This window comes from Strongylocentrotus purpuratus, unplaced genomic scaffold (assembly GCF_000002235.5).
Source record: "Strongylocentrotus purpuratus isolate Spur 01 unplaced genomic scaffold, Spur_5.0 spur5_scaffold_18, whole genome shotgun sequence".
In the NCBI taxonomy this organism is placed as follows: Eukaryota; Metazoa; Echinodermata; class Echinoidea; order Camarodonta; family Strongylocentrotidae; genus Strongylocentrotus; species Strongylocentrotus purpuratus.
The window spans coordinates 5,702,699-5,730,619 of record NW_022145603.1 but is presented as its reverse complement, the minus strand read 5'-3'; the positions used below and the strand labels follow the sequence as shown (position 1 = coordinate 5,730,619).

The window sequence follows — 27,921 nt, the reverse complement described above, 5'->3', positions numbered from 1 at the left end:
TCCACGTTAACGCTGAGCAAAATATCTGGAGCTAATTTCTCAAGGTCGAGTTTCAAGTTTCGAGGTCGAATCTCGAGATAGTGAAGACGCGATTTGTAACTTCGGGATTACATAGCGGGCTATTTGGCAATCTCGAGATATTTGGCAATCTCGAGATGATGAAGACGCGCCTACGGACGCTATAGAGTGACGAGATAAAAATCAACATAGGGCAATTACATTTGCCTCGTTATTCACGCTTTGAAATATGCGAACATCTCAATAACATATTGCATACTCCGAACATCATTTATTTGTTCGAAAGGGTATTTGAAATTGTTATCGTATCATAAAATCATCATTTGATTATAATCGGTTGAGAGACGGCTGAAATATCCGTAAATTTAACCATTTCTAATATCTGTGGGGCCCCACAAATATTCTGATAATTTTGAACCAGCCGTTGAAAAACAAAACAGTGCTTACACTTTTCAAACGGATGTTTTCAATTAGTTGTTGATGAACATAACATGCACAACTTTATTATTAAAAATGGTTGAAACCAATACATTTTTAGAGAATACCCTCATGTGGTTACCGGATCCCTTTAATCCATTATCTTCTCTTTTCTCCTAGGTGAGATCTACTACCGTCAGATTGTGAACCCCTCTATAGATGACGTTGTCTGTGTAGAAACAAACCGCATCATTTGTAACGTATTCAGAGTCCACTTCAAAGCTAATTGGATCTTTGTGGTCACGTGGGATGCGGTGGCATACTATGGATCCACCAGTAGTATTGTAAGTACAAATTGTGTTGTGTTATAGTGGATGTGTCATGGTATAGTGGTTCATTCACTTGACTCTCAATCAAAGGGTTGAGGGTTCGAATCCCAGCCTGGCATTTATAATAATAATTAAATAATGGAATTCATAGCGTCTTTTCCAAACAAGTCTCTAATACCCCTTTCATAGTGCTTCTATCGGAGTCGCACCGATGTAAATACCGATAGAATTTTCCTTATGTAAACAAAGGTGCGACCGCCGCTTTTCCTGCAACTGTCCCTTTCATACATACCGCCGTTGAAATTCACTCGACGTGGCGAGCCCTGACCGGAAGTGAACAAATTTTCAATACGTGTGGCAAATGAAACGAACGAATGGTAGCGAAAGTTGACATGTGCAAATCCAGTGAAAAAACAACAACGTCTGCAATAAAGGAAACCCCATTGTACTTTCATTACATTCGTTAGTAATCAGTTTTAGATATTGTTTTGTTCATCATTTGGTATAATAAATATACAATTTTCAATAAATACATTATCATAACGATATATATTATTATTATTTTTTTTTACAAAGCTTATCATTAATGTAGAATACAAATAAAACGAATCAATTTAAACCCGCACCCCATCTAGACAGCATGTTTAAAAAAAATGTCAACAAACACAGCTAGTTCCGAAAAAACGCGTGTGACTGCTTGTGAGGCTGAATAATTACAATGACTCAGGTTTTTGTACGGGAGTGTCAGTTTCGTCTCCAAGGCGTTTAATCATTCGCTCTACCTTAACTCCGTGAAAACTGTACATGATTAAGCACAACAAGAATGAATAATAAGTACGTGTTCATGAATATAAGTTTCATAATATTAAAGCTGCTATAGCATTCTACTAAATCAAAGGCATTGTATGAATTCAGTGTCTAACTCCTTTTTATGTTTGCTTGTAAATCTTATATAATAAGTCAGACACTTGACAAATCTTTCTGAACTTTATGTAGAATGTCAGAGCTAACACAAAATTAAACTTACATCATCTTTATCATGTCTAAATTTGATTTAACACGATTTCAACTAATAATGTGACCATATTTAACGAGCTTGAATGACTTTATCATAGTCAAGGAACACAATAACAAAGTCATGACCTTGACCTGTCATTCACACAAATATGCTCACATTCCTCATCCATTTTCATCTTAGAATGTCTTCTTTCGCATCATACGTTTAACTTTACTATTTCTTTCAACTTTAAGCAAAACCAAAAGATCAATTATAGATGTAATGACATATTAATTGTTTAATAGATATCTCTGGTAAGGTAATTGTACTATCATATGTGTGGGTACACAGTTTACACATGTTATACATTTGCCATACAAATTACTGCTGCTACTGTGTAAGTTTCATACAATGTAAACATCTTAAAAACTACCCCTTTTACATTCATTTTCATAATGTTCAAATATGTGGTTTAACTAACCTCTGTGCCTTCATAATACTGTAGAAACAACTCTCAGGAACAAAGGATGCTCCAGAAAACCACAGATTTTCCTCACAAAACAGAAATCATGTTGCAAACATGATCATTTCTAATCAGCCAACAACAGGTGGCGCCAAACCAGTTCTTGAACTAGAAAAACTTTAAATAAGAACTGTCAAAGTAATCGTTGACCAACCTCCCTCTGTAGTTCTATTATTGCAATGTCAAGCTAAATCAATAAATACTAAACAAAATGACTTTAACTGACAAATACAAAATTACAACTTTCACAACGCGCGTACACTGCGACCTTTGACCATTTTCATCGGTGTTTTAATCGGGTGTTTTCTCCCGAACCCATTCACAGTGGCTGCTTCATCGGGGACACATCGAAAGAAAGAGAATTTCTCGTGCTCTTGAGCAGGAGAATTTAATCGCCTCTTTCTCTTTTCATCGGCTATTCTATCGGCTTTTTTCTAATATGTACCATTCATAGCACTTGGCCGTTTCATCGGATGCGTCCGGATGCATCCGATGAAAATTAGGCCAGTTTGAAAGGGGTTGTAGGACTATCAACAATTTGAGAGGAGTTGTACAGGTATTTTTTTAGTTGTTTTTCAAAGAATGTCCTTTGGCAAGATATTAGTCCCCCTGTCATCGACCCATGTGTTACCCGGTACATGGTAACTGGTGGGGGGTAATGGTTAAAGTAGTGCCTTCAGAAAGGCCAGCATGATACCCCCAACCTGACTGATATAAAAGAGAATGAGAAAGCAAAAACCAACCTTCTCTTTAAACTATGAACTCTGACCTTTAGACCAACACCTTCCAGACTGTGATAGCTAGTGATGGGAAACATGCTTATGTGATCTTCAACTATGGCGATATCAACTGGACGACAGGAACGATGAGCGGTGGATCAGCTGCAACAGGATTAGGAGGGGCTTCTCCAGCAGTAGTAAGTAGTAGTAGTAGTAGTAGTAGTAGTAGTAGTAGAAGAAGTAGTAGTAGTAGAAGTAGTAGTAGTAGCAGCAGTAGTAGTAGTAGTAGTAGTAGCAGTAGTAGTAGTAGTAGTAGTAGTAGTAGTAATAGTAGTAGTACATGTAGTAGTAGTAGTACATGTAGTAGTTGTAGTAGTAGTAGTAGTAGTAGTAGTAGTATAAGTAGTAGATGAATTTTAAACAATTTATTTTCCTTCTAAACTTGTTACTAAACATGATATGAAATAGGTTTTGGAGGTTATGTTTCTTCTTCTTCTATGTGCCATATCCTGAGACGTTGGCGACCATGGAGTGCCACAACTCTCTTTCCCATATTCTATGAAGTAATTCATTCTCCCCGAGATCAATTCCACATTCAGAAATCCCACTCCTTAAGCTACTCATCCACATAATCCTCCTTCTACCCCTACTCCTCCTCCCCTCGATTCTTCCAGTCAGTGCAAGATTTTCCAAACCATTCTTCCGTATAACATGGCCCAAGAAGCTCAGCTGTCGACCTCTTATATTATTTAGAAGCTTTCGTCTTGTTCCTGCCATGGCAAATACCTCATCATTAGAAATTCCTTCTGTCCATGAAATTCTTAGCATCCTTCTCAGGAACCAAACTTCACAACTTTCCAGTCGCTTTCTTAGGTCTGATGTCAGGGTCCAAGCTTCACATCCATACATTAGAACTGGATACACTTAGCAATTGAGTACGCGGAGTCTTGTTTTCATCTTCAGCTTCTTATTCTTTAGGATGTTTTCTAACTGGGATAAAGTTGATTTTGCAAGTGCCATCCTTCTCTTGATTTCTTGCTCGCCTCTTGCATCGTCGGTAATTGTAGTCCCGAGGTAATTAACAGAGGTTGCTTGCTTTATTTGATTGTTGTTGATCTTAAGAGAGCATGGTATTCCTCCCTTCTTTGAAATTACCATTCATTCCGTTTTCTTGTAATTTAATGATAATCCTCTCTTGTCACTTTCTCTGACTACAACATCCAAAAGTCGCTGCAGTTCCTTCTCCGATTCTGCGATTAATATAGTATCATCTGCATGCCATATGTTTGTAAATATTATGTCCTCCTACTTTCAATCTTCTTTCCTGTTCTAGGTTTCTAAGTATCAACTCACTGTAATAATTGAAGAGATCTGGAGACATGACACATCCTTGCCGAACCCCCTCTTAGTGTTGATGTAGTCACTTAATTCTGTTTCTACCCTAACACATGCTGTTTGTTCCCAATACAGATTTTGCAATAACTTGATATCCTTTGTGTCTAGTCCAATCTTGGTTAAGTCTTCAATTACTACTTTATCAAAGGCTTTTGTATAATCGATGAAACACAGGAAGACGTCTTCTTCATTTCTACGGCCCTTTCTGCTATAGACCGCAGAACAAAAACAGCATTTCTAGTTCCGGCATTTCTGACAAAACCAAACTGCACATTACTAATTTCTGGAGTTAGGTGATTCCTTGCCCTTTGAAGTAGAACTCGCAAGATGATCTTTGTGATATGGCTCATGAGGCTGATGATTCTATGTTGCCCGCATTCCACTGCTCCAGGTTTCTTGGGAAGTGTAATAAATATTGATTTGCACAGGTCATCTGGAAACTTTCCATCATCATAGATTTTATTGATGACTTCAGTTAGTTTCATGACACCATAGTTCTCCAATGCTTCGACCATCTCCATTACTACTCCATCAGGACCAGCAGCTTTGCTCCTCTTCTTCATGCTGATCGCTGACCTCACTTCTGAGAGCAGAATCCTAGGTCCTTCAATAGATCATGCACAGTGTGGAGGTTCTTTTCTTACATCATCAAAAAGCTCGCCAATGTACTCAGTCCATCTGTTCGGTATCTCTTCCTTTTCAACCAGTACTGATCCATCCCTTGTCCTAATGCATCCCGACTTGGAGCTCCGAAGTTTCTTCCCAGAAAGTTCATTTACCTTCTTAAAAACCCTGGGATCGTTTGCATTAAAACTTCTCTCTATCTCGGCGCACTGTTTGTTCAGCCATTCCTCTTTAGCTTTTGTGCAGTGGTCGTGAATTTCTCTGTCCAACTCTCTGTATTGACTTCCATCTCTGTCCTTGATCTTCTGCCTTTTACTCATCTTTGCTAGAATCTCCTCCGTCATCTATCTCTGTTTACTTTTCTTTTCATTTTTAGGTAATGTCTTTTCACCTGTTTCTACAAGAATGTCCCTCATTGATTCCCAAGTGACCTCCTCTCCCTGGTCGGTGAGACTATCGAATCTGTTTTGTACTTTGACAGTATATCGGAGGCGAACATCACGATTCTGTAGCTGTTCGAAATCTACCTTCTGGATTAACTTGGCTTTTGTCATCTTCTTTAGCCTACATTGCAGAGTTGCCACAACAGGAATGTGATCACTCCTACAGTCTGCACCCGGATATGTTTTAGCTTGTTTTACACCTCTTTTAAACCGTTCATTTATTGTGATGTAGTCAATGTGATTTCTTACACGATCCCCGGGGCTTTTCCAAGTATATATCCTTCTTGGATGTTCCTTGAACCATGTATTGAAAATGACCATTCATTTGGCCTTGCACCACTCTATCCATCTAGTACCCCTTTCATTTCAATCTCCAATACCATATGACCCTACTGCTCTACCATATCTGCCTCTTCCCATCTTGGCGTTCATGTCTCCTATGGCAATTACAATTTCATTCGATTTACATTATGATTTGGCTATCTATAATTGCTCGTAAAAAATGTCAATATCTTCCTCTGTGCTTTCTGCTGTGGGTGCATAAACCACTATTATTGCCATGTTGAAAGGTTTCCCTTGTAATTTGACCAACAAGACTCTGTTGCTGACTGCCCAAAAGCCCAGAGCACAGTTAGCTGTGAATGGATCCAGAAGCACCCCTACATCTCTTTCATGTCTTATCCCTCCTGAATAGATCATCTTATGTTTTTCAACTGTGAATTCTCCACTGCCAGTCCATCTTGTTTCACTAATGCCTAGAATATTAATTCTCATCCTGTTCATTTCTTGCATGACGTTGTCCAATTTACCTTTCTGGTAGAGGTTATGTTATCTATTTAAAAATCTGAAAAACGAGCTTGTCGGCGCGGATATATATTTTTATTTTATTTATTTTTCTTCCTGCAAGGTTGGTATAAATGCTGGTGAAGGTGACCTTTGCTACACAATTCCAAGCTCATTCACTGCAGACATTGTCAACATTGAAGAGACGAGTAATATAGCTGTCCCAGGGAGATACCTATTTGAAGTAGGAGTTCATAATGTTGATAACTTCTTGGGTAAGAATGACTATTACATAAACTTCTGCCATGACCCAGTTCGTAGATACTATCAGCCCCTGCGCAAATAAAGGTCATTCGTACAAAACTGTAGTGCCCATCAAGACGACCACGACGGATGGATACGTGTTCATGAACAATGCCAGTGTAATCAATAGGGTGCTTTCGCAAACACGACGGAAGGCATAGACGACGGTAACGCGAGCGAAAAAACAATCTGCGCATGCGCGAACCAGAATTTTCTCCGTCCTGTTGATTTTCGCGACAGTACGCGGCCATGATAGCGTTCGTTCCCTAAACACGACGGTTCAATCTGAGATGCATGGCCCTGTATCGCCGTAATTTCCCCTCCGTCTTTGCTTTCGTCGTTATATCGCCGGTATATGTATGATACATAGGTGGAAGTATTCTTCTCAAGAGGGCAAACAAACTGTATGACTTTGGTAGCGGTATTAAAATACAAGTGTGACTTCCCCATGGTCAAAGACCGTATCCGAACTGAAAAATGAAATGGATGAATTATATATCAACAGAAAGCATAATTGTTACGTATTGGACACAAAATCACCAACACCATGGGCTTGCTCTGGTATAACAATCCTGGAATAACATTTCATTATTTATTTGGCATTTCAAATATCATATTAAGAATCGCATAGAAATGAGTAAACGAAAATGGCAATGTGTTTTGTAGAAATTGGTGCACCCGATCAGTTGGCCTGGGAAATAATAGGTCAACCAAAATACCATGGCCTACAGGCCTTCATACAAATGATAACGCTTAGATGAGTATGACGAAACAGATTCTGGTCCATAAATTACTTTGATTGTTATTTTATGTTTTCTTTATCAGGACAAGTTATTACAGGCTCAAAGACTTTTACCGACGAGTTGAAAGTAGCTGGATCTGTGACTGTAAATGGATTGATCGATGGAGTCAATTTAGATGACGTGGTTACGCTTTCACGTGAGTAAGGCGAAACTGATTCTGGCACAGTCGACCGACAATATTTTTCTTTAATGATAATAATATGGATATTTATATAGTGCCGGTATCCGCCATGTTCTGACGCTCATGGCGCTTCACACATATTACCCTGGTTGTAGCCAAGCTGCCAAAGTAACTAGAGCTCAAGCATATCAGGTACCCATTTACACCAAGGTGTAAAGTGACAAAATTAATGTAGATTAACGTCTTGCCAAAGGACGTTAGTGCCGCGGCGGGACTTGAACCCCGTACCTTGTGATCTGCAGTCAGGTGACTTATCAACTAGAGTACGGCACCTCTTTGTGAGCTTTTTTCAATTGCAACGAGTCAAATCCATCGCCATGGGGTGTCCACCGTTCATGCACATAATAAAAACCCAGCAATGTGATATTCGATCCACGACTATATTCCCTGTCCACACACAACATTTTCCGTGATTAGGCGTGATTAGCTATACCGTTTCGCGATAGTGATACCGTTTCGCGATAGTTTTACGATGAAATTGTGTGTGTGGACCCTCACTAACGATACGTCGTATAACGAAACTAGTCTAACGAAACGCAGGTTTGGGCATCGTTTCGAACTAGAACTCAATAAAGAATCACGCCTAATCACGGAAAATGTTGTGTGTGGACAGGGGAAGTGTAACTAGTGTAACTAACTGGGCGGGGCTTAACGTGACCTCGAGCGAAAGGAGACCAGACCTCTCATTTCCGCTTCCATTTCATGACCGCAGTAGCAAACTGCGCACCTATACGAAATTTCGCTGTAGAGTTTCAGGATTACTTTCTTCTGTGTGTGGACATCATGGAATTTATACGATGATTATTTATACGACGTTTCGTTATAGAGTTTAAATTGTTTTGTTTGTAGACACGCTGATAGTCTACATAAATGTATTTAGATCGATATCTACCAAATGGACAGCAAAATGAACTACAGATGGTGGAACTAGGTAATTTATCATAAAAATAATTCCGGCGATATCGCGATCTAAGAATTTGATGTCGGGCCGTGAACCATGTGGTTCACAATTAGCCACGGATCCACTAGATTAAAACACCTCTTCCGTGATTTCTATACGGTCGGGTAGATATAGTGTCAATGCAAGTAGCAACCAGAAAAAATAAAGCCCAACATATAGTGTCATTGCAAGTAGCAACCAGAAAAAGTAAAGCCCAACATGAGCTGCTGTCCGAGAAATGAAAATATTTCCATATAAAACCTAACCCAAACCGGAGTGTTGGCTCAGTCAGTAGAGCGTCGGCCTCACAACCGGGAGGTCGTGGATTCGATCCCCGGCCGCGTCATGCCAAAAGACGTTAAAAGATCGGAGTAACTGCTACCTTGTTTGGCGTTCAACAATAAGGGATAGAGCAACGTCGATCTGGCGCTGCTTTTGGCTGCCGGGCTTACGATCAATTGGGTAAAAAGAATTTTAATTTCGGTTTAATAAAATTTGGAGTGGACTAAAAGATTATTATTATTATTATTATATAACTTGAAACTTTCCGTCACCTTCCAATGCATAGGTGGCTGTACCATAGAGGCAGACAAGACCTTTGCTGATGGCGTCAGGGTACAGGGTGACCTTCATACATCCGGTACTGTGGATGGTGTCGATGTGTCTCTTATTGCTGTTCAAGTCATGACGCTCAATAGAAACCAACGAGTAGAAGGTAGGGGTCTGAACCTTATTGAGGTCATGACGCTCAATAGAAACCAACGAGTAGAAGGTAGGGGTCTGAACCTTATTGAGGTCATGACGCTCAATAGAAACCAACGAGTAGAAGGTAGGGGTCTGAACCTTATTGAGGTCATGACGCTCAATAGAAACCAACGAGTAGAAGGTAGGGGTCTGAACCTTATTGAGGTCATGACGCTCAATAGAAACCAACGAGTAGAAGGTAGGGGTCTGAACCTTATTGGGGTCATGACGCTCAATATAAACCAACAAGTAGATGGTAGGGGTCTGAACCTTATTGAGGTCATGACGCTCAATAAAACCAACGAGTAGAAGGTAGGGGTCTGAACCTTATTGAGGTCATGACGCTCAATAGAAACCAACGAGTAGAACGTAGAGGTCTGAACCTTATTGAGGGTGTATCATCATGGGAGGGAGGGTGGGCCACCTGTCCATTTTTTTAGTTGGTGGCTTAAATTCAAATTAACAAGGCCGCTGATGGAGAGGATTTAAGAGGGGGCGTGGCGTCTTTTCCCCACCCTTTCTAATTGCTCACCTCTTTATTGTAGGGATGCGCCCCCTGGCAAACCCCCCGTGCCCCTGTAGTTAAATGTATGCCAGTTTACTCTATTTGTTTTGAAAGGATCGACTCTTTTACTACCAAGGCCGCTCGTAAGGCTCGTTTATAGTGGACTAACATCTTTAACTAATCATGAGAAAGGTTACGCTTATGGCTCGTACAGTGAATTCGGATTGGCTTATTGTCTTATATACGCAATCAAATGCGTATTCATATATCTAAATTTCTTTACAGGTGACGTGACATTTGAGAGTGACGTCAAAGTGGAGAGAAATGTCGTAGTTGATGGGACGGTCAATGGTGTCGATATACGCGAAATGGAAGCAGATGCTGTCTATGCTGATGATGATCAAGGTCCGTGGTTTCCTCTACCTCTCAACTCATAGCCTGCCATAAGGCTGCATGCACGCTATTGTTAAGGTGCCATGTACACGCTAGGAAGCTATTGTTCCTCTGCTTCTTGCATGATTGCACGCATATGTAATAGCAGTTATTGTTCATGCCCATTTGACTGTGCCTAGTATTTTGCACGCGCTATTGATAGTACCATCGCGTTAATCCGATAATCTCGTTATAAACTTGGCACTGCAGGGATTTGGGGCTCGGCACTGCAGGGATTAACCCGGTGGCAGAATAATAGTTAACTATTAGCAAGAAGTAACTCTGTGAAAGCTATATGAATTATTGCTTTTCTAGTTCTCAACGGAATTTGAACCTTTATTCCACTGTAAATCAATAAATTAGCATATATCTAAAAGTCATATTTATCAGGTAAAAAAATTAAACCAATACAACCAGGGGAGGAGTTATATATGTATGGTTTCCCTATTCTTTTCTTCTTCTAAAGTTGCTCTAAAAATAGCGGTGATCAAAATAATTAATTGAAGATGGGCGATGAAGAAAGCCTAAGCTAAATTGAACATGTTATAGTGATGGAGGTTGTAGTGAAATGGTAGTGGAAGCTTTTTTGTTGTTGTACTATCTATAGTGGCGGTATGATTGTTAAAGAAATTTTTAGTATCACTAAAATTACATTTTGTTTATCCCTTTGTTTCTTCTAACAGAAACCGTGATTACAGCGCCAAAGACATTCTCTGCCCCATTCAGTGTAGGAACTGGAGGCAGCGTCACATTTACAGGCACAGTCAACACACATGATCTGGAGACTGATTTCATGGACCTTACCTCTGCACAGTCTGTTACAGGTAAAACCCACGGCATCTTCTTCTTCTTTTTTGCTTGGCTTCCTCCAGTTTAGAGAACTGCAGTTGGTGCAGGTGTTGGTAGTACACATATACAAAGGATAGGCAGGTTTACAGCGACATCACATACATGTAGTGGAACATTAACGTGGAGGTCAAGTCAAGTATGAAACTGAGCTGAGAGAGATTGTGAAAGAGTGAGGGGTTGATCCAGTCGGAAAGAGAGGTGTGAGAGCAGGAGCCAAGTAACGACAGTTGTGTGAAGCATTCGTTTTCGTATTACAATAATGGCTCTCCCAGCGTCTTGGCCAGTGAGCGATAAAGTTGTCTCTGAGCTTAGTGTAGAGAGGGCACTCACTCACCACGTGGATGATAGTCTCAGCAGTTTCTGGGCATCGTTTCACAGAGAACGTCATGGTCTAAATACACCAGCTTCAATATAATGTCGGCGAACTTGTTCTTAGGACGGACTCGCGAAACGATACCCAGAGCTCTGACGTATAAAGACTTGCGATTGATACGGATTGATTGGAAACAACCGCCAATCAATTGCAACTGTTTGTAAGACGGGGGAATCGCTCCGTTTTACCAAAAGATCCGGTGAATTTCATTATAGGATGCGAAAGCTAATGTGGTTAGATTAGCAAGTGTGGGTTGTAAAAAAAGACGCCTTGGCAAGACAATGCTATACAAAGTAGCTTCCCCATATGTCAGTCAATCAAGGAACGGGCTATCAAGTAAGAAAGCATGAAAGAGGAGAACAATTTTCGCAGTTAAAGAAAACGTTAATCTATACATGTTTTATTCCAACACAATAATACACGATATCTCACATATCATAACTTGTTACTTCTTCCATAAGGATTATACAAATTTCGACATAACTAATTTGCTCAATACCTTTACAGGCCCAAATTCAGTGACATCGGAAGGCGATCTTTCATACTGTCTTTCACGTATCCATCTTTGGTAGTTTCTGAATGCCACCTACCATGCTTCTTAAACAGTTTTATCGGGGACGCCAAAATTCGTGGCCGCTGTAGCTCCGTCGCTTCGAAGACTATGCATGCCACAACTTTTGAGGTTCAGACCTAATGATGTTAGAGCATCACGCTACAATTCTAAAGATCTAGTGCATGATAACTGTCCATCTCTTAACTTTCAAGTCCTCTGGACTTAACGTAATTAACGGGCCTAAAACAAAATTTTTCATCAGAAACATTATCCAACCCTGCAGTAGACAAGTACTTCGAAAAGCTAAACTGGACAGATGGGAATTATTTTCACCTTTGAGAACCCAGGCTCCTAGTCTGTATATATCAGTTTTGCTTTTCATAATGAAATTTTCACATGAGAGACATACATACATCTAGGTCACACCTACGGATACTAATCAGTTCATCAAAACGTAGAAAACCAGCATATTACACAAGCGAATATCCATTAAACTAGTAAATGAACCATATTTATCCACAACAGTCTTCAAGATTTCTGGTGTGATAGGTTCATTCTTAACAATGGGTTTAAAAAGCAACTTCTCCGAACCTTGCAGTACAATATGTAAAAACTTACGATCACATGCATGGGCATCAGATTTATCAGCGAGTCTGATCAACTTCTTTCTCTTCTTGATATCAGCGATACCCTCCTTAAGCTTTGAAAGGACAAACACCTGTTTACCTTATTCCAAAAAGGCCACTCCCTTTTCCAGCTCCTCCTGCAAATTGAAGTTAAATTTCCTCTGAACCTTGTTTCCCTCGAAACGAAATAACGATTATTTTATACAAATAAAAATTACGCATGTAGGTGACGATCTGAATAATTGTTATACAGCGCCTTTTTGGCACTACGTAGCTTCCTCCTCCCCCTTCCAAGCCACCATCCACTCAAGCTCCCTGCTTATGATGGTTGCTTTACTGCATTTACTCATTTTGTAATAATATATTTCAATCTTGTCACATTTATATATAATGATTGTATAACTGTTTTAATTTCACTGTGTTGTTACTTTAATTTTTTCCGTAAAATGTTCTTTATATATTTGATTTTGACTTTGATAATAAATGCAGAAATATATCTGCCTTATATAGGCCTTGATAGTTAACAACTATTATTTAAAGAGTATATAATGGGTATACTCGCCCTTACAACAATTACAATTTTGTTTTTGTTTTTTAAAGACGAGGCAAGTCTTTTTTCAGATAAATAAATGAATATTTAAATGACATGGATAAGGGTTGACTTGACATTTAAAATTTGATTTCATATTGCAGGTACAAAGACCTTTACATCCGGGTTTACTGCATCGTCTGATATGACTGTTGGTGGGACAGTAGATGGGGTAACAATGAATACCCTCTGGGCTCAAGCAGCCCTGATCACGGAGTCTGAAACCCTTGCAGGTACCAAGGTAAGGACATGATTAGTTAAAGGGGAAGTCCATCCTGATATCAAGTTGGTTTAAAAAGAAAATAATAAGAAAATTATAGTTTTATGAAATGTTTGTACAGAGGAAATTGGCGAGGATCTCAAAATATACGTCACAGTGTTGCCAATTTTTGTTTCACCTATAGCAACTTTCAAATTTTATAACTTTCTTATTTTTAATCGGATTTAAAAAAAAAGTACAATCAGGAGTGGCCTTGCTTGGCAAGGGGGAAGGGGATTCGCTCATCTCCCCTAGAAAGAACAGGAAAGAAGGAGTTTTTTAAAAATAAATTCACGACTTCTAGGATTTGTTGCTGTTGGTATTGCACTGACACTGGCTCTGCTTCGATAATCTACAAGTATGTAGTATGTTGGTGTATTGCTTAGGCCTAAATATCTACATTTATCATTTCTGTTTTTGAAATTATGATTTTAATTATTGTTATTGTTAGAATCATTATCACATTATCATTATTTTAATGATTATTCTGGTTATTACTAGCTGGCTTGTTATTGTTATTACCATTATAATTATCGCCATTATTATTATTGTTATCATTATTATATCTCTATCTCGATTAATTAATTCTAGAGCTTTGCTGGAACGATGTCTGTGACAGGGGATCTCACCGTAGGGGGCGATGTGAATACTGTCGATCTATCCTCTGACGTCATGATGGTTAATGTCGATCAGGTTGTGACAGGTCAGAGCCATTAAAGACGCATAGTAGCGGCCTGTCATGGGGAATTCAATACCATTTAGGTGTTTACCCGATGACAGGTGTTGTCAACACCAGGATGAGCCTTCAGTTTTATGACCAATACACCTTCAGTAATGCTGTGCATTTTTCACCCATCTCCCATTTTGTTTCTACATCTCCCTTACCCAAAGACTCTCTGAGAGACTAGGAGGTATTTCTTGATGGGACCGCGGGTTTGCTGTGTGAAAGAATTGTACATACATTAATTGTATTTCCACCAAGTCTGGTGCTGGCGAAATATGAACTTCTGCATATGGAAAATGACGACCAGCTCCATTTAATGTATTAGTAGGGACCAACTTGTATCGGTCTAAAATGAGTAGTATAGTCTGCAAATCTCTACCTTACTTTGAGGTATCTAGGTGAAGCTCCGTTAGGGCTATCAGCTGGATCTGATATTAGATGTGGTCTGGTAACGTAGGGAACGAAATGGCTTGAACCTGCCCATAAGGCCGTTAAAAGTCTTATATTCCCTTAAAAATGTATATTTCATATGTTAGATAACCTGCTTGTAGTCTGTTTATAGCAACAGAAAGAATATAGTGTGTACTTTATGAGAAGGAAAAAATGTTTGTTGTTATTATCCCACCCAGGAGCGAAAACATTCGCTTGCTTTGTGGCGACTGGTAACCTGCAGGCCGTAGATGGCGCCATTACAGATCTAAACGGAGAGGATTGGACGGCTTTCGTTGACGGGAGAGCAACGCTCTCAACTGATCAGGTTTTTAGGCTTCTTTGTCGTTATTAATAGACTTGATTAGCAACAATCGATACCAGTGGCAGATCCCAGTGAAGAGAGTGGGGGGGGGGGGGGGGGGGGGGAGATAGAATATAGGGGAAAGGTAGGGCTGAATGCCCTCCTTTTGCTTGTAATAGAATTGCTTTTGCTTGTGGAGTCCCCCCCCCCCCCCCTCCGAAAATCCTGCACCGCATGCATGTTCCCAAAATCTCTGGCTCGTAAAAAAGAAGAAGAAGACCTGCCCGTATTGACTTTACACACACTGACTTTTGCTGAAAGAGGGGGGGGGGGGGGGGGGGGGGGGTGCTGGGAACACGCATATGCGTACCTTAAATAACACTGAGTGGGGGGGGGGGGGCCGAAAATGCTGTATACATTGGGCATTGCAAACATATTAGATTGAATGAAGGGGTAACCTAATCTAGTACACGTCTACTTGATTCATTTAATTTGAATATAATAATGGGGTACAGTATACTTTTACTACTATGCTTCAAAGCAAACATTGTCCATTTCATACAAAAATGAAAAGTGATATTTTAATAATAGCACTGTGCCTTGGAGAGAAGAGGAGATAAACCGAGAGGGAGTAAAGGTAGAGGGGTGGGTAGACGTGGAAGGGAAGAGAATGATAGAGGTATTGAATGTATTTATTGATAAAATAACATATAGAGTAAGAGACAAAGATTAAGAGAGAAAGAGAAAAAATGGGAGACGAAGCCAAACCAAGATAAGGGAGAGACAGACAGAGAAAGAGAGTGCGAGAGAGAAGGACATAGAAGGACATAGAAGAGAGAGGGAGAGGGAGAGAAAGGGGAGGAAGAGGACGACAGAGGAGAGAGAGGGAGAGAGGAAGAGCGAGACGGAGAGAGAGGGAGATATAAAATCGGTCGGAGGAGAAGTGATAGCAAAAAAAAAATGATTTGTCATCTTCTCTAATCTTTTTCTTTTCTTTGATGTTCCTAGACGATCAGTGGTGATGTGATATTTGCCGATGAAGTAACAGTGAACGGAAACATTGCTACCACCAGTCGAGTCAACGGAATCGACCTTCCCACTCTGTCTCGATCAATACTGTATAAGACGGGTTCACAGATTATAACTGGAGCAAAGACCTTTACAGGTATTTACAGGTTATAATAATAACGATAATATCAATAGTAATACTAATAAGGATAACAATGATAACAATAACACTTATAATAATTATTATAATGAATAACTATGAAGAGGAGGAGTAGAAGGAGATTATGTTGTTATACAGCGCTTGATACATCAACTGTGTACCTAAGCGCTTAAAATGTGTTTAACCCCTGTCATCGGATTCACACAGTGTATACACATTTCCCACTCCCTGTGGAATATTCCAGAAAGGCGCTATTGTACAGACGTTTACAATGCTGATCAAACTAAAATGGCTTTCACACCGTACCCAGTACCTTTAATACCCGGAGGGAGATTGGAAAATGTGGATTTATGTCTTGCTAAAAGACGTTAGTACCAGGCTATTGAGATTGGAGTGATGTTCAAGTGAATGAACTAGTATACCACGACACCTGGGCCCCGTCTTACAAAGAGTTTATATAAATCGCAACTATTTTCATAAGAGATAAGAGACTAATATTTTGCGATTGATTCGGATCAATCACAACTCTTTGTAAGACGGGAGGAGTCGTGGTATAGTGGTTCATTCACCTAACTCCCAACCCTAGGGTTGAGGGTTCGAATTTTGTTTCTGCTGCACAAACTATTGCAAGACATTGATCTTTCTACAGGTTCTGTAGAATTCGATGGCGCTGCCTTGATTACTGGGACACTAGATGGAGTTAATATTCGAGAAATGGTAGGCCGTGCTATCGACCTCAACGACGGTACCCAAGTAATCTCAGCTAAGAAGGTACGAATGTCATAATTTCTTGCACCGGGGAGGAGTGGTGGGAGGGGGAGTTGCCCCAATTTTTAAAATGAAGTGAGCAAAAACATACACCAAAAGTATGATATGTTTCTTCCAAATATGCACTTTCAAAGATTATTTCATGGCTAAAACATTAATCACAATAACCCTATAACTGGTGTGAGTACTTTCAAATGCATGCTAGCCGACCATATACCTCGTTTCAGAAAATCATGGATGGAATATTAAATTCCCTCTTACAGAGCAATGTTAAAGAGAGTAATGTTTAAAACCTTTCATGCCATTTTTTGTACCTACACTATACGTTAACTTAAGCATGATCGCAGATGCTTTAAACAATTTAGCTCAAGGAAAATCTCAATACCTATTTCATTGCTTATATACATCATGTCCAGATTATGAAATATCGCGTCATATTCGCACATTTTAAAAATTGATGTGTTGCTATTCTATTAACCTTAAAGCCATACTGTTTTAGAGGCAATCTGTTAATTCCCCGCTGTACCAATTTCGGGTCACCTGTAGCAGTGTGGTCCTGTAACTCGCTGCTTCTCTAGCTGCACTGTCGAGTCCTTTGATTGCGAAGTAGAAATTTGGTATCGGGGTATGCACTGATGGCAAGTTGAGCTTTAGATGACGTTGTGCGATTATCAGTACGCTAGGGCAGAAAGTCCACCAGTTCAGTATCGCTTTAAGTTGATCTATTTTGTGTGTTTGAGATAGTGTTATGTATTCCATTTCAGACTTTCACCAATGCTCTTACTGTGTCCAATGACATCACGGTATCCGGAGACGTAAATGGTATAAACCTTGCGGATCTGAACAACGACATCGTATGGACGAATGCTGGTTCACAAACTATTACCGGAAAGAAGGTAATTTTTACTTACAAGTATTTCAGGCTTCAGCAATTTATTTAGTAATGTCCATATGGGAATAACTGTACCGCTGTGTGGTGAAATTACAGATAAGAGTTTAAACAATGAAACCAAAAAAAGAGAGAAATACAGTGCCCATAAACTCGGTGTAACCACAGTGCGACCATATATGGATTACTCTGCGATACTTTTAAAACACTTTACAATGTCTCTGATACTTTTCGTTTGTAATATGAGGCTTACACTTTGTCGCATAGTGTTAAATGAGTGTGTGAAACTCTCTGTGGTATTCGATACACATGATCACAGTGTGTACAAACTCTCTGTGGTATTCGATACACATAATCACAGTGTGTACAGACTCTCTCTGGTATTCGATACACATGATCACAGTGTGTACAAACTCTCTGTGGTATTCGATAGACATGATCACAGTGTGTAACAGTGTCTCATGTAGTGTTGTATAGTTATTAACACGGTTGTATACACCGCTTCACTATGAACTTCACTGTGGTGATATTTTGATACATAGACATTGATTCTCTATGCAGTGTGTCGCAGTGTGTTGTGCAATCATATGTGTGACAACAATATTTTCGATCTGTCAAAGAAAATATAGGCTTATACAATAAGATCGTTTATACGCTTGCTTTCAGTCACATATAAATTCAAACATACAGATGAAAATGAATCTAACTGAACTGAGTCTTTTTTGCTTGCACATCTATATTTGCCTTTGTTTTCTTTCCATTGGTAGGTATTCAACGATGGCTTCCATGCGTCTCAGAGCACTACTGTGAGCGGTACAGTCAATGATGTGGACATCAGTGAAGACGTCCTCACCTTAACGCGTGCTCAAACGATCACAGGTAAGCACATGTATGTCGTCTATGGTTCTACGTTTGTTATTAGGGACTTTTAGATTCTGCACGATGAGAACGTGGACTCCCATTTTAAGGCAATGTGACGTCACTGCCAGTGCCTTAAAAGGACGTCACGTTGCCTTAAAAGGGCAGTCCACGTTCTCGTCGTGCAGAATCTAAAAGTCCCTATTTAGTACTCATTATTACCTGTACATGGGAGGGGGAAAAAGGAAGCTTTAACCCTAGATCTCCTCCTGGTATGACTGACCGCGATCTTCAAATGGACCAAGAAACCGGAGTTTCCTCTAGCTCTTTCGTGTTCCGTTTTACAGGATCATACACGTTTAACGCCGATGTGGACATTGATGAGATCATTCAGTCCTCTACCGACTCCTTTATGAAACGAATACTAAATGTATTCCTTTCTTCGAGAAGGTGCTGAGTTTAGTGGTTCATTCACTTGACGTTCAGTCCCAGGGTCGAGGGTTCGAATCTCAGCGCCGCATTAACGTCCTTTAGCAAGACATAAATTCACATTTGCCACTTCCCAAACCAGGTGTAAATGGGAACCTGGTAATCTTGCGACGATCATCATACGACGATGGAAACCGCCCTAAAATCCAACAACACTAACAAGCTTGAGTAATAAGGATTGCAGAGCCATCATGAAGAACAGCACTGAAGCTGGTAAAGCTTCCCTGGGTAAACGAATTGCAGTCAAACCTGCTTTAGTGACCACCTGTCTACAAAGACCACCTGTCTACAAAGGCCACATTTGTTGTTTCTCATTGAATATAGTTTCTCATTGAATCATGTACTAAAGGAACCTGTCTACAAAGACCACCTGCCTACAAATGCCACTTTTTGTGTTTTCCTTGGGCGGTCGCTATAGACAGGTTTGACTGAATTAGTATTAATGATTATTACTTTCTTCCTCAATGCTTCAGGATCCTACACGTTTGATGCGGATGTGGACATTGATGGAACCTTGACAGTAAGTGGAGTCATTAATAACGTCGACATCCAAGCACTCGATGCAGATGCCATGAAGATAGATGAAGTTCAGACTGTGACATCGTCCATCGTATTTGAAAATGGTAGGTTCTCAAGCTCTTATTAGGGACTTTTAGATTCTGCACGACGAGAACGTGGACTGCCCTTTTAAGGCAATGTGACGTCCTTTTAAGGCACTGGCAGTGACGTCACATTGCCTTCAAAGGGCAGTCCGCGTTCTCGTCGGGCAGAATGTAAAAGTCCCTATTAGCCCTATATCGAAATACATCTTCTTTTCATTGTTCCCAACATTAGTCTGCAAAGTTCCAACGTCCCATCTGTCCTACATCACATTGATTGGTAATAGTTTCTTATCTCATTGTGCAGATAGAATTAAATTTTTAAACTACAACCCCGTTTGCAAAAGGCCATTTCGTAATGTAATCACATTTCATGCACATATCTTTCTTGAGTGCTATGTTGCAAATTGTTCCATGCACCTGTTACGAATAATTGTATTTTAATAGTTGGAATGCAAATTGCATATATTACGTGTTAGGTAGGACAAAGCCATCGTGTTTGTCCTACGTGCTTAGCAACAATTGATGTCTGCAATATGCACTCTGAATGATGAGTGGAATGAACCACGGACTGTTACAGTCGACTTATGTCCTACGTAATCTGGCATGCCAGACCAGGGTTTCGATCCATATAGCGAATAAAGACATTTCTTTATGTTTCTTCTTCAGATGTTTCAGTGACGGGTGACATCACGGTGGATTCATTAGAGACTGTCGACACTGTTGACCTGTCCGAACTGCAGACCATCGCAAAGTTCGTTGACGTGCCATTTACCCTTCCCAACGCTGTGATCTTCGAACTGCCTGTGACCTTTGACGACGCCCTTCGTGTCACGGGAACAGTGCATGGCTATAATCTGCAAACCTGGGCGCCGACGGTTCTAACCGTTGACGGGACACAGACAGTAACTGGAGACCATACGATTGAAGGAACTTTGACGGCGAATGATATAAGTGTTCCAGGGACTATTCGAGCCGTTACTGCATACGGGATTAATGTGGATGGCTTTGTAGCGGATGCTGTGATGCTTCAGGGAGATAGAACTATCACTGGTATGGAACATGTTTTAAACTTGGCATCTAATGTCGAAGCTGAATTTCAGCTCATTAAGAGTAGAGCTATACAAACAAATTAGACTGAGCTTTCAGTATTCCCCATTTTTTCAAGTCCCGGTTCGTTAGTTGGTCGATTGACTTACGTTTTGATTGGGTAGTTCGTTGATTATTTTTTTGGATTGATGGGAATGCCTACTTTAGAAAATGGAAAATGTAAGTCACGCAAAATATCGGTAAAGATATGAAACTGCAGGAAACTTCAGTATCTAATATTTGGTCACCTGTTTAAATGTATGAACATAAAAGTGCCAAATCATATCATACAAATATGATTGCTGTAATTTATACGACAAGGTATTTAAATTTCCTTGTCGTATGTTATAGGATTTCCTTAGAATCTTTCCAGTCGGGTTATATTCCTGTAACTTAATTGAACCGACAATAATAAAGACGATGTTTCTTATTCCGTTTTGTCCATTCATTTTCCATCTTTTTTTGCCATCTATAGGCTCTAAGACATTCCTGGATGACGTCACTGTAGAAGGCAGTATTACAGTGGCTGGTACAGTAGACGGCGTGGATATATCTGCAGAAATCGTCACTTTAGATGGTAATAATAGCAAACCGTAAAGTGGAGCAATAATATTAATGCTAATAATAAAAAGAAGAATATCATATACAAATATACCAATCGGTGAGAAAGTAAAGTAGAAATTATTAATCTGAGGAGGGACTGGCATAATATCTTCTTTATAACTAATTCGACGAACCGAATAGCTACCTGCTGATCTGGATCGAGTAAGATTATGAGCAGTCCGTATAAGGACTCACTCGGCAGGTCGTCTGCGCGTTCGGATTTGACACACATTATTTTTCAATGAACAGTGAGCATGCGTAGGAGTGCATTGGAAAAAAAATAGAGCATGCGCAGTTCTCCACAGGAAAAAAATAGTGAAAGTTATTTGGAGCTCTGGCAGAGATTTGTTTTTCTTAGTGTAATTATATTGTATCACGTGAGCACAAATTGACCAATCATGTATTTAGAATACTCATGAATATTCATAGAAGGGATATATCAAATCAACCTCCAATTTACTTCGTATTCTATTGTACTGATACCTGAACCAGTAAGGAGTATGAAGAAAAAAGATGACATTACATCCCAGCCCACAGAACCTACAGAGCATTTGGGATGAGTGCACGTAAGGATGCGTTGTGTTATTATACTCGCGAGCTGTTCTTACATTTCATTTGAGACGGTATTTAAACTCGCAAATTGTCTTTACAGATACATTCGAATCCCATATTTCAATATAGTATCCCGGTATATAACCCCTCCTCCAAATCCCACCTTTAAAATCTTTCAAAGTGAGTCCATGATGATACCAAATCCTTACTTTCATTTTCTTGAATTATCGCAATCTATATAGGTGCGCAAACTATTTCTGGAGCTAAGACATTTGATACGTGTGATTTACAAACAGCTGGAAACATCCTAATATCAGGTGAGTTTCCCCATATCATTTTTATTGAGTAAGACTGGAGAAATCGTCAGTATACATGTTAATGTGTTTATATATCTGTCTATAACATTCGTATTTTCCCCTTTTATTTTGAAGAGCGTCGTCACTAAAGGTGTACTAAATTAACATAAAAAGAAAGATCACCAGCTCTTACAGTAGTCACCCGAAGAATCAAGAGTGTTTTGAATTGATGCAAAATTCATATCATTGCGAAGGGGAAGCCTTATGGTCAAATGTAACAACTTCCCTCTTCAAAACATGTTTGGTCCCCGCAGTAATCATCTCTGAAATATGTAAAATTTTGAGATCCAGATTTTCTGCCTTCAGCTGTCCTCCGTAGAGCGTCAACATTCATGACGTCATATGCAAAACACAGCTAGCCACATCATTGCCGGCATTTTACGCTTTTCCATGATTTCTACATGATCTCTCGGCAAATTATTCGTGTTTTACAAGAGAAAATCTTTCTATCCATATATAATTTGTCCATAATTATTAGTTGTACTAGAGTTTTCTTCCGGTGAATACTATAAAGACAGCATTTATGTGTGTTGCCTGAGCGGTTTCTGTACTTGTATCATGAGTATATGTATGTTATTGTATGATTATTGTATGATATTCTTTGCAGGAACCGTCAACGACATTGAAATCTCTCAAGAAGAAGCCGACACACTGGACTTCCGCAGTCCCAAGAAGGTGGAAGGCCACAAGTCCTTCACTCGGGACGCCTCGGTAGCCGGCAACATGCAGTTCAATGGTTTGGTGGATGGCAAGGACATTACACGGGGTCTAACGCTAAATACAGAACAGACCGTGACGGCGTATTATGTGTTTGAGCAGAAGACGAGTGTGACAGGTGACGTCACCGTAACAGGTAACGCAATACGCATTTTATAGGGCAACTCTAAGCTATTTCCCCCCATACGTTAACCCTCTAAGATTACGGTTTATCCGGGTAGTGTTTCACACAATCCTCGTAAACACAAATTGCCCGTCAAGCCATTGGAACACCTGTATTCTTTTTAACATGCGTTTTAGTGCGATGGCGGTGAACTATTAATTACGCTTTCGTGATACGATGCGCTGATAGTCCAACTGGAGCTTGAATCAGACGGAACATCAAATGAAATCATATGTCAATGTATGTTCACGCTGGCATAATACAATTCAAAATACTTGATGGGTGTGGGCGCGCTTGCGTGTGAATCTGTGTGTTTGGAATTGGGGAAAATAGGTGCAGGATTTTAGGAAAATGGGTGCAGTAGTCGGTGAGGATGCACGCGTCCTTTATGGTTTAAAGCATATCTGCACATCTTTAGCCTGGAGGGATTAAACCTCCCTGCATGGTCACTGACAGGTGGTTATCTCATCAAATCAGCTCTCAATTAACATAAGAAAAAGGGGACCATGGGGGACCAACGGTCACCACTTAGACACCGTTTGCAATATAGAGGGCGCAAGTAGCTATAAGTAGTGCAGTTGGGCTTTAATAATGTTTTATAATACCAATGAATGGTCCCATTCAATTCTTTCAAGGTCTGGTGAACACTGTCAATCTGGCCAATATCAACACCAAGAGGATCAATCTGGCCGGAACCAACACGGTGGATGCAAGTCTAACATTCAACGACATGGTCATACTGGAAGACAACGTCACCACTGCTTACCTCTTTGATGGGGTCGATCTGTCGAAACTAGGTGCGCTAGAAGATTCGCGGTCCGATGAATTTGAGAATGATCTGTACGAACTGGCATGTTTTGCAGAAACACAGTGTGAACGCACCGAGTCTATTGTTGGAGTAGTCAACAGTGAGTTATCGATGAATTTTCTATTTTCGTACCAAAACGAAACATGTGTGAGGGTTATTTGTATACAGTCTAGGTATAATTTACATAGAAACGCTTTTATTTTGATAAATAACATTTCTAGTCTATGATATTACGGATGGATCTATTCAGGGGATCTCGGAAATGAACTTGTTTTCCATCTTGCAATTCCTACGAGACTTTATTTGAAGAAAAAAATAAATCCTAATATGAGGTTCTGTTTGGCAAATCTAAGAATAATGACGAAATAGGAATTCCTACAGGAGAATTTTATTCTGAGAGGAAAACAAATACAGGCCATGAAGAGAGGTCGTCTTTTAATAATTATGAAAGGTATTTTTAAAGTTTCAGTACTAGTTGAAGAACATAGAATCCTTGGAGATGTTTCCCTTGTACCAATTTTGTACCAACAAAACGCTTCTTCACCTAATCCCAAATCTTGATCATCACCGAGCATTACCTTTAATAGGTTCCTAACATTCTACTTAATCTATTATATGAATTGAGAATCATTGAGACGTGCTCATTTATACTACATGTATTGAATCATTTTTGTTTTATATGTATGTTTATATTTTTTGTAAATTGTGGAACAAACTTGAAACTTGAAGTACCGGCAACGTGACTAGCTTTCATTCTTTTGAGACTATGTTTTCTTTTGTCAGATTTTATCGATGCGATTGATTACGTTGAGAATGTTCAAATCATTGGCCAGCACGTGAGGCGATTTGAGCCCTTCTCTGTGGACGGACACACGTTTATGGCTGCTGCCATCTACGCTGACGAACATGGTGATGTCTGTACTGACAGTATTATCTACCAATTTAACACGACTACTGGGAATTTCCAAGAATTCCGTAAGTGATGTCAATAATTATATTTGTTTTTGGAGTCAGCTTTTGCTAGATATCAAAGCGCTTAACATTATTGTCTGTCTTTTCAACACAAAACATCGGGAAGATTCAAGAATAGTATATTTATCTGTAAAGCGCTTTGGGAGAGCCTGCGGTCCTGAAAAACGCTATATAAAAAACGAGCTATTATCATTATTATTATATTAAGAATTCAATAAGTTAAGACAACGATTACATCTTTTCGCGAGAAATCAAAGCGCTGAATACTGCGAATCTCCAAGAAGTCTGTAAGTAAGTGATGATGATAACAATATCGATATAAATAACATCATCAACAACAACAATGCACCTGTCTTTTGACTGACCACCCACACGCTATCTAATGGGAGTGATTTTGTTTTAAGTTTTTGACTCTATCTTCCACACCTCCAGAACGTGTGCCGACCAATGGCGCAGTAGCATGGGAGCATTTCCTCATTGATGGTGATATATGCCTCGTGGTAGCTAACGCCGGGCATACTGCTTGCGAAGGTAAGTAGACATGCTGGTCAGATTACTATATACTGGTTGATTCAATGCTCATTTGTTAGAATAATAAGCCGTGGTATATTAAATTTCTTCAATCTTTATTTATTTTTTATCAAAGGATAAAACATTATAAGAACATGTACAAAATTATGAATGTATACGTTATACAAACAAAGGTCCAATGGAAAACAAGATTCTAGTATGTAAATAAAATGGAGGTGCTTCGATTTATCAAGAAATATCTTGTTGCGCATAAATCGGAATGGGATATACCAACAGTCTTTTAATGATTATGGACATCAAGTATATTGTGAGTTTGGGGATAACTCAGATGGTGATGTTGACGTTCATAAGGATGGTGATGGTGCTCAGATGTTGATGATGTCGATGATGATATTGATGGCGACGATCATGATGTTGTTAACGGTGTCGATGATGTGTCGGTGAGTGGTTCTTAAAGGGGTCGTTTAACAATGTTAAATCTGAGATGCAGGGCCCTACTTGTTATCAGTGTCTGTCATATGGTGTTATATTGAAGCCCTAAACAAAATTGCGCTTCAAAATAATCAAAAAGTGCTTAAAAAAAGTAAAAACCTTTGAGTGACCGGTTGTTACCATACTCGTTTTCCCCAGTAGACTGTAGTTTTATGAAAACCGTTTGGCAAACGCCAAATTTGATTTTGATTTTCAATCATAAATATCTTCATAATCAGACTGGCGATCGGCTTGTAAAAGTCATTGGGTTCCTGACGCACCTAAAGGTTTATAATTATCATTGCAGCATGAGCTAAATCAAGGATTTTTTAAAGGATCTAAGACAAAGTTACCGGATCCCTTTAAGATGTGTTATTATTTATGATACTGTCATGCTGCCATACTCTCATTTGCTGATGATTACGACGAAGATGACGACGACGAACGTAATAGATTCGGACCATTGCCCTTTCCCTCCCTTTCGAATTTCATTCCACTATAGAATCAAGGCCTGTCATATTTGGCAACAACATCTATCGCTACGAGAATGGGCGTTTTACAATGACCAGCTCCACTGGAGACGATATGGAAGCTACTTCAGACGTTGCAACGTTCGTTATTGATGGAGATAACTTCTTGGTGTTCACCACTTACGAGGGCGACCTTGCTAACGTCTACAAATACAACGAAATCTCTGGAAACTTCCAAGTCTTTCAGGATATTACCACAGGAGGTATTCTTTTTCTTTCAGTGAAAGATTGTATCAAATCATTTATAAATAAAACAATCAGTTCAAAGAATTGGATTTGGTGTTATGTGAGGAAAGAACGAACATGGCCATTTGTATTTTGTTCTTAAATTTATCTTCAATTCAACAGATTAGTTGTGTCTAGTATAAATACCCTGATCCTGCTCTTCGTCATTAAAACGTTTGATCGTGTTCTTAAAAAGTATTACAGACTGTTTGTTTAAATGCCGTAGAGAATAGAAATGAAAATAAAATGGTAAAGTTAGAGAGTTTGTTTTTCACCTGGGAAACAAAAAAAGAAAATGCATTTGTATTCAAAAGTATTTCACGGCTTAGAATATACTTTACATTGGACCTCTCATTCTGTCAATATTCATATAAATTCCTTTATACAAAATTTAGTTATAACCTGTCGGATTTCTTGTACTTCCCTAAACCATATAGAGTGTAATGACAATCTATAACGAAAATAAACATTTTGAATTTACTGGTAGTCATGGAATCAAAATGCGAAAAAATATATCGTGATGAATTGCTTGGGTGAATCCATTAATGGGCAGCTCGATGGTTGTTTATTCTTTCTCTTTCCTTCTTTTTATCTCAAATAATCCCCTTTCGTTTTCTTTATCCTTTGTTCCTGTTATGTTCCTTAGTCACGTCTTCCGTAGAAAGTATTCACTTCGATGAGAAGGTATTCCTTATCTTCACTTTATATCTGGAGGAGGAGTCGGCTGTGTACTGCTACAATGCAACTGCGAAGGTAATAAGCTAAATTTAACCTAAGTACACCTTCACATGAAATTCATTCTTAACTTAAGGAGCCAATTATACAGCGCAATTAATGAGAAGAGACATCGGTCTGAGTCGACTACAGACATTACCAGAACCTAAGTGTTAGAGCACGGAGCTGCATAAACCCCGCACGTACACTTCATAGCCTATTCTAGTTCTGGACCCTTGTATTGATTTTTTTTTATTCGCCGAATATAAGCTTGACGCTTATAGTCGGCGAATTAAAAAACAAAACAATAAAAGGGTCCAGAACTAGACTATTCATAGCCAAGCAGACAACACGAAGTGACGCTAAACCTTAAAGACCCTATCCGATGAAAATGCAAGTTAATATAAATGGAAAACTGAATGAATGTAAAATACAAATATAAAGGAATAACAAGTATTAAACCTTTCATTAATGCACAAAAGCAATTAAAAACTCACTTCTTCACCCCTCCAAATTACGGGTCAACGGGTGTCAAATTTGCAGAAGTTACAACTGCA

At 39.4% G+C, this 27,921-nt stretch overlaps 1 protein-coding gene across 1 annotated transcript in view; it reads left to right on the top strand.

The window, feature by feature from the left end:
• The window catches only part of LOC576080, a 66,007-nt gene that overhangs the window by 30,878 nt on the left and 7,208 nt on the right, over nucleotides 1-27,921 (top strand). Inside the window, exons 22-45 of the mRNA XM_030989095.1 lie at nucleotides 616-779; nucleotides 3,060-3,200; nucleotides 6,373-6,523; nucleotides 7,377-7,490; nucleotides 9,044-9,190; nucleotides 10,010-10,129; nucleotides 10,840-10,980; nucleotides 13,251-13,387; nucleotides 13,997-14,108; nucleotides 14,759-14,886; nucleotides 15,871-16,027; nucleotides 16,680-16,801; nucleotides 17,563-17,694; nucleotides 18,455-18,566; nucleotides 19,508-19,657; nucleotides 20,303-20,686; nucleotides 21,198-21,299; nucleotides 22,120-22,194; nucleotides 22,841-23,086; nucleotides 23,749-24,021; nucleotides 24,705-24,896; nucleotides 25,326-25,424; nucleotides 26,398-26,628; nucleotides 27,297-27,403. Of these exons, the coding sequence (XP_030844955.1) occupies nucleotides 616-779; nucleotides 3,060-3,200; nucleotides 6,373-6,523; nucleotides 7,377-7,490; nucleotides 9,044-9,190; nucleotides 10,010-10,129; nucleotides 10,840-10,980; nucleotides 13,251-13,387; nucleotides 13,997-14,108; nucleotides 14,759-14,886; nucleotides 15,871-16,027; nucleotides 16,680-16,801; nucleotides 17,563-17,694; nucleotides 18,455-18,566; nucleotides 19,508-19,657; nucleotides 20,303-20,686; nucleotides 21,198-21,299; nucleotides 22,120-22,194; nucleotides 22,841-23,086; nucleotides 23,749-24,021; nucleotides 24,705-24,896; nucleotides 25,326-25,424; nucleotides 26,398-26,628; nucleotides 27,297-27,403 (3,737 nt within the window). The remainder of the gene's footprint in view (nucleotides 1-615; nucleotides 780-3,059; nucleotides 3,201-6,372; nucleotides 6,524-7,376; nucleotides 7,491-9,043; nucleotides 9,191-10,009; nucleotides 10,130-10,839; nucleotides 10,981-13,250; nucleotides 13,388-13,996; nucleotides 14,109-14,758; nucleotides 14,887-15,870; nucleotides 16,028-16,679; nucleotides 16,802-17,562; nucleotides 17,695-18,454; nucleotides 18,567-19,507; nucleotides 19,658-20,302; nucleotides 20,687-21,197; nucleotides 21,300-22,119; nucleotides 22,195-22,840; nucleotides 23,087-23,748; nucleotides 24,022-24,704; nucleotides 24,897-25,325; nucleotides 25,425-26,397; nucleotides 26,629-27,296; nucleotides 27,404-27,921) is intronic.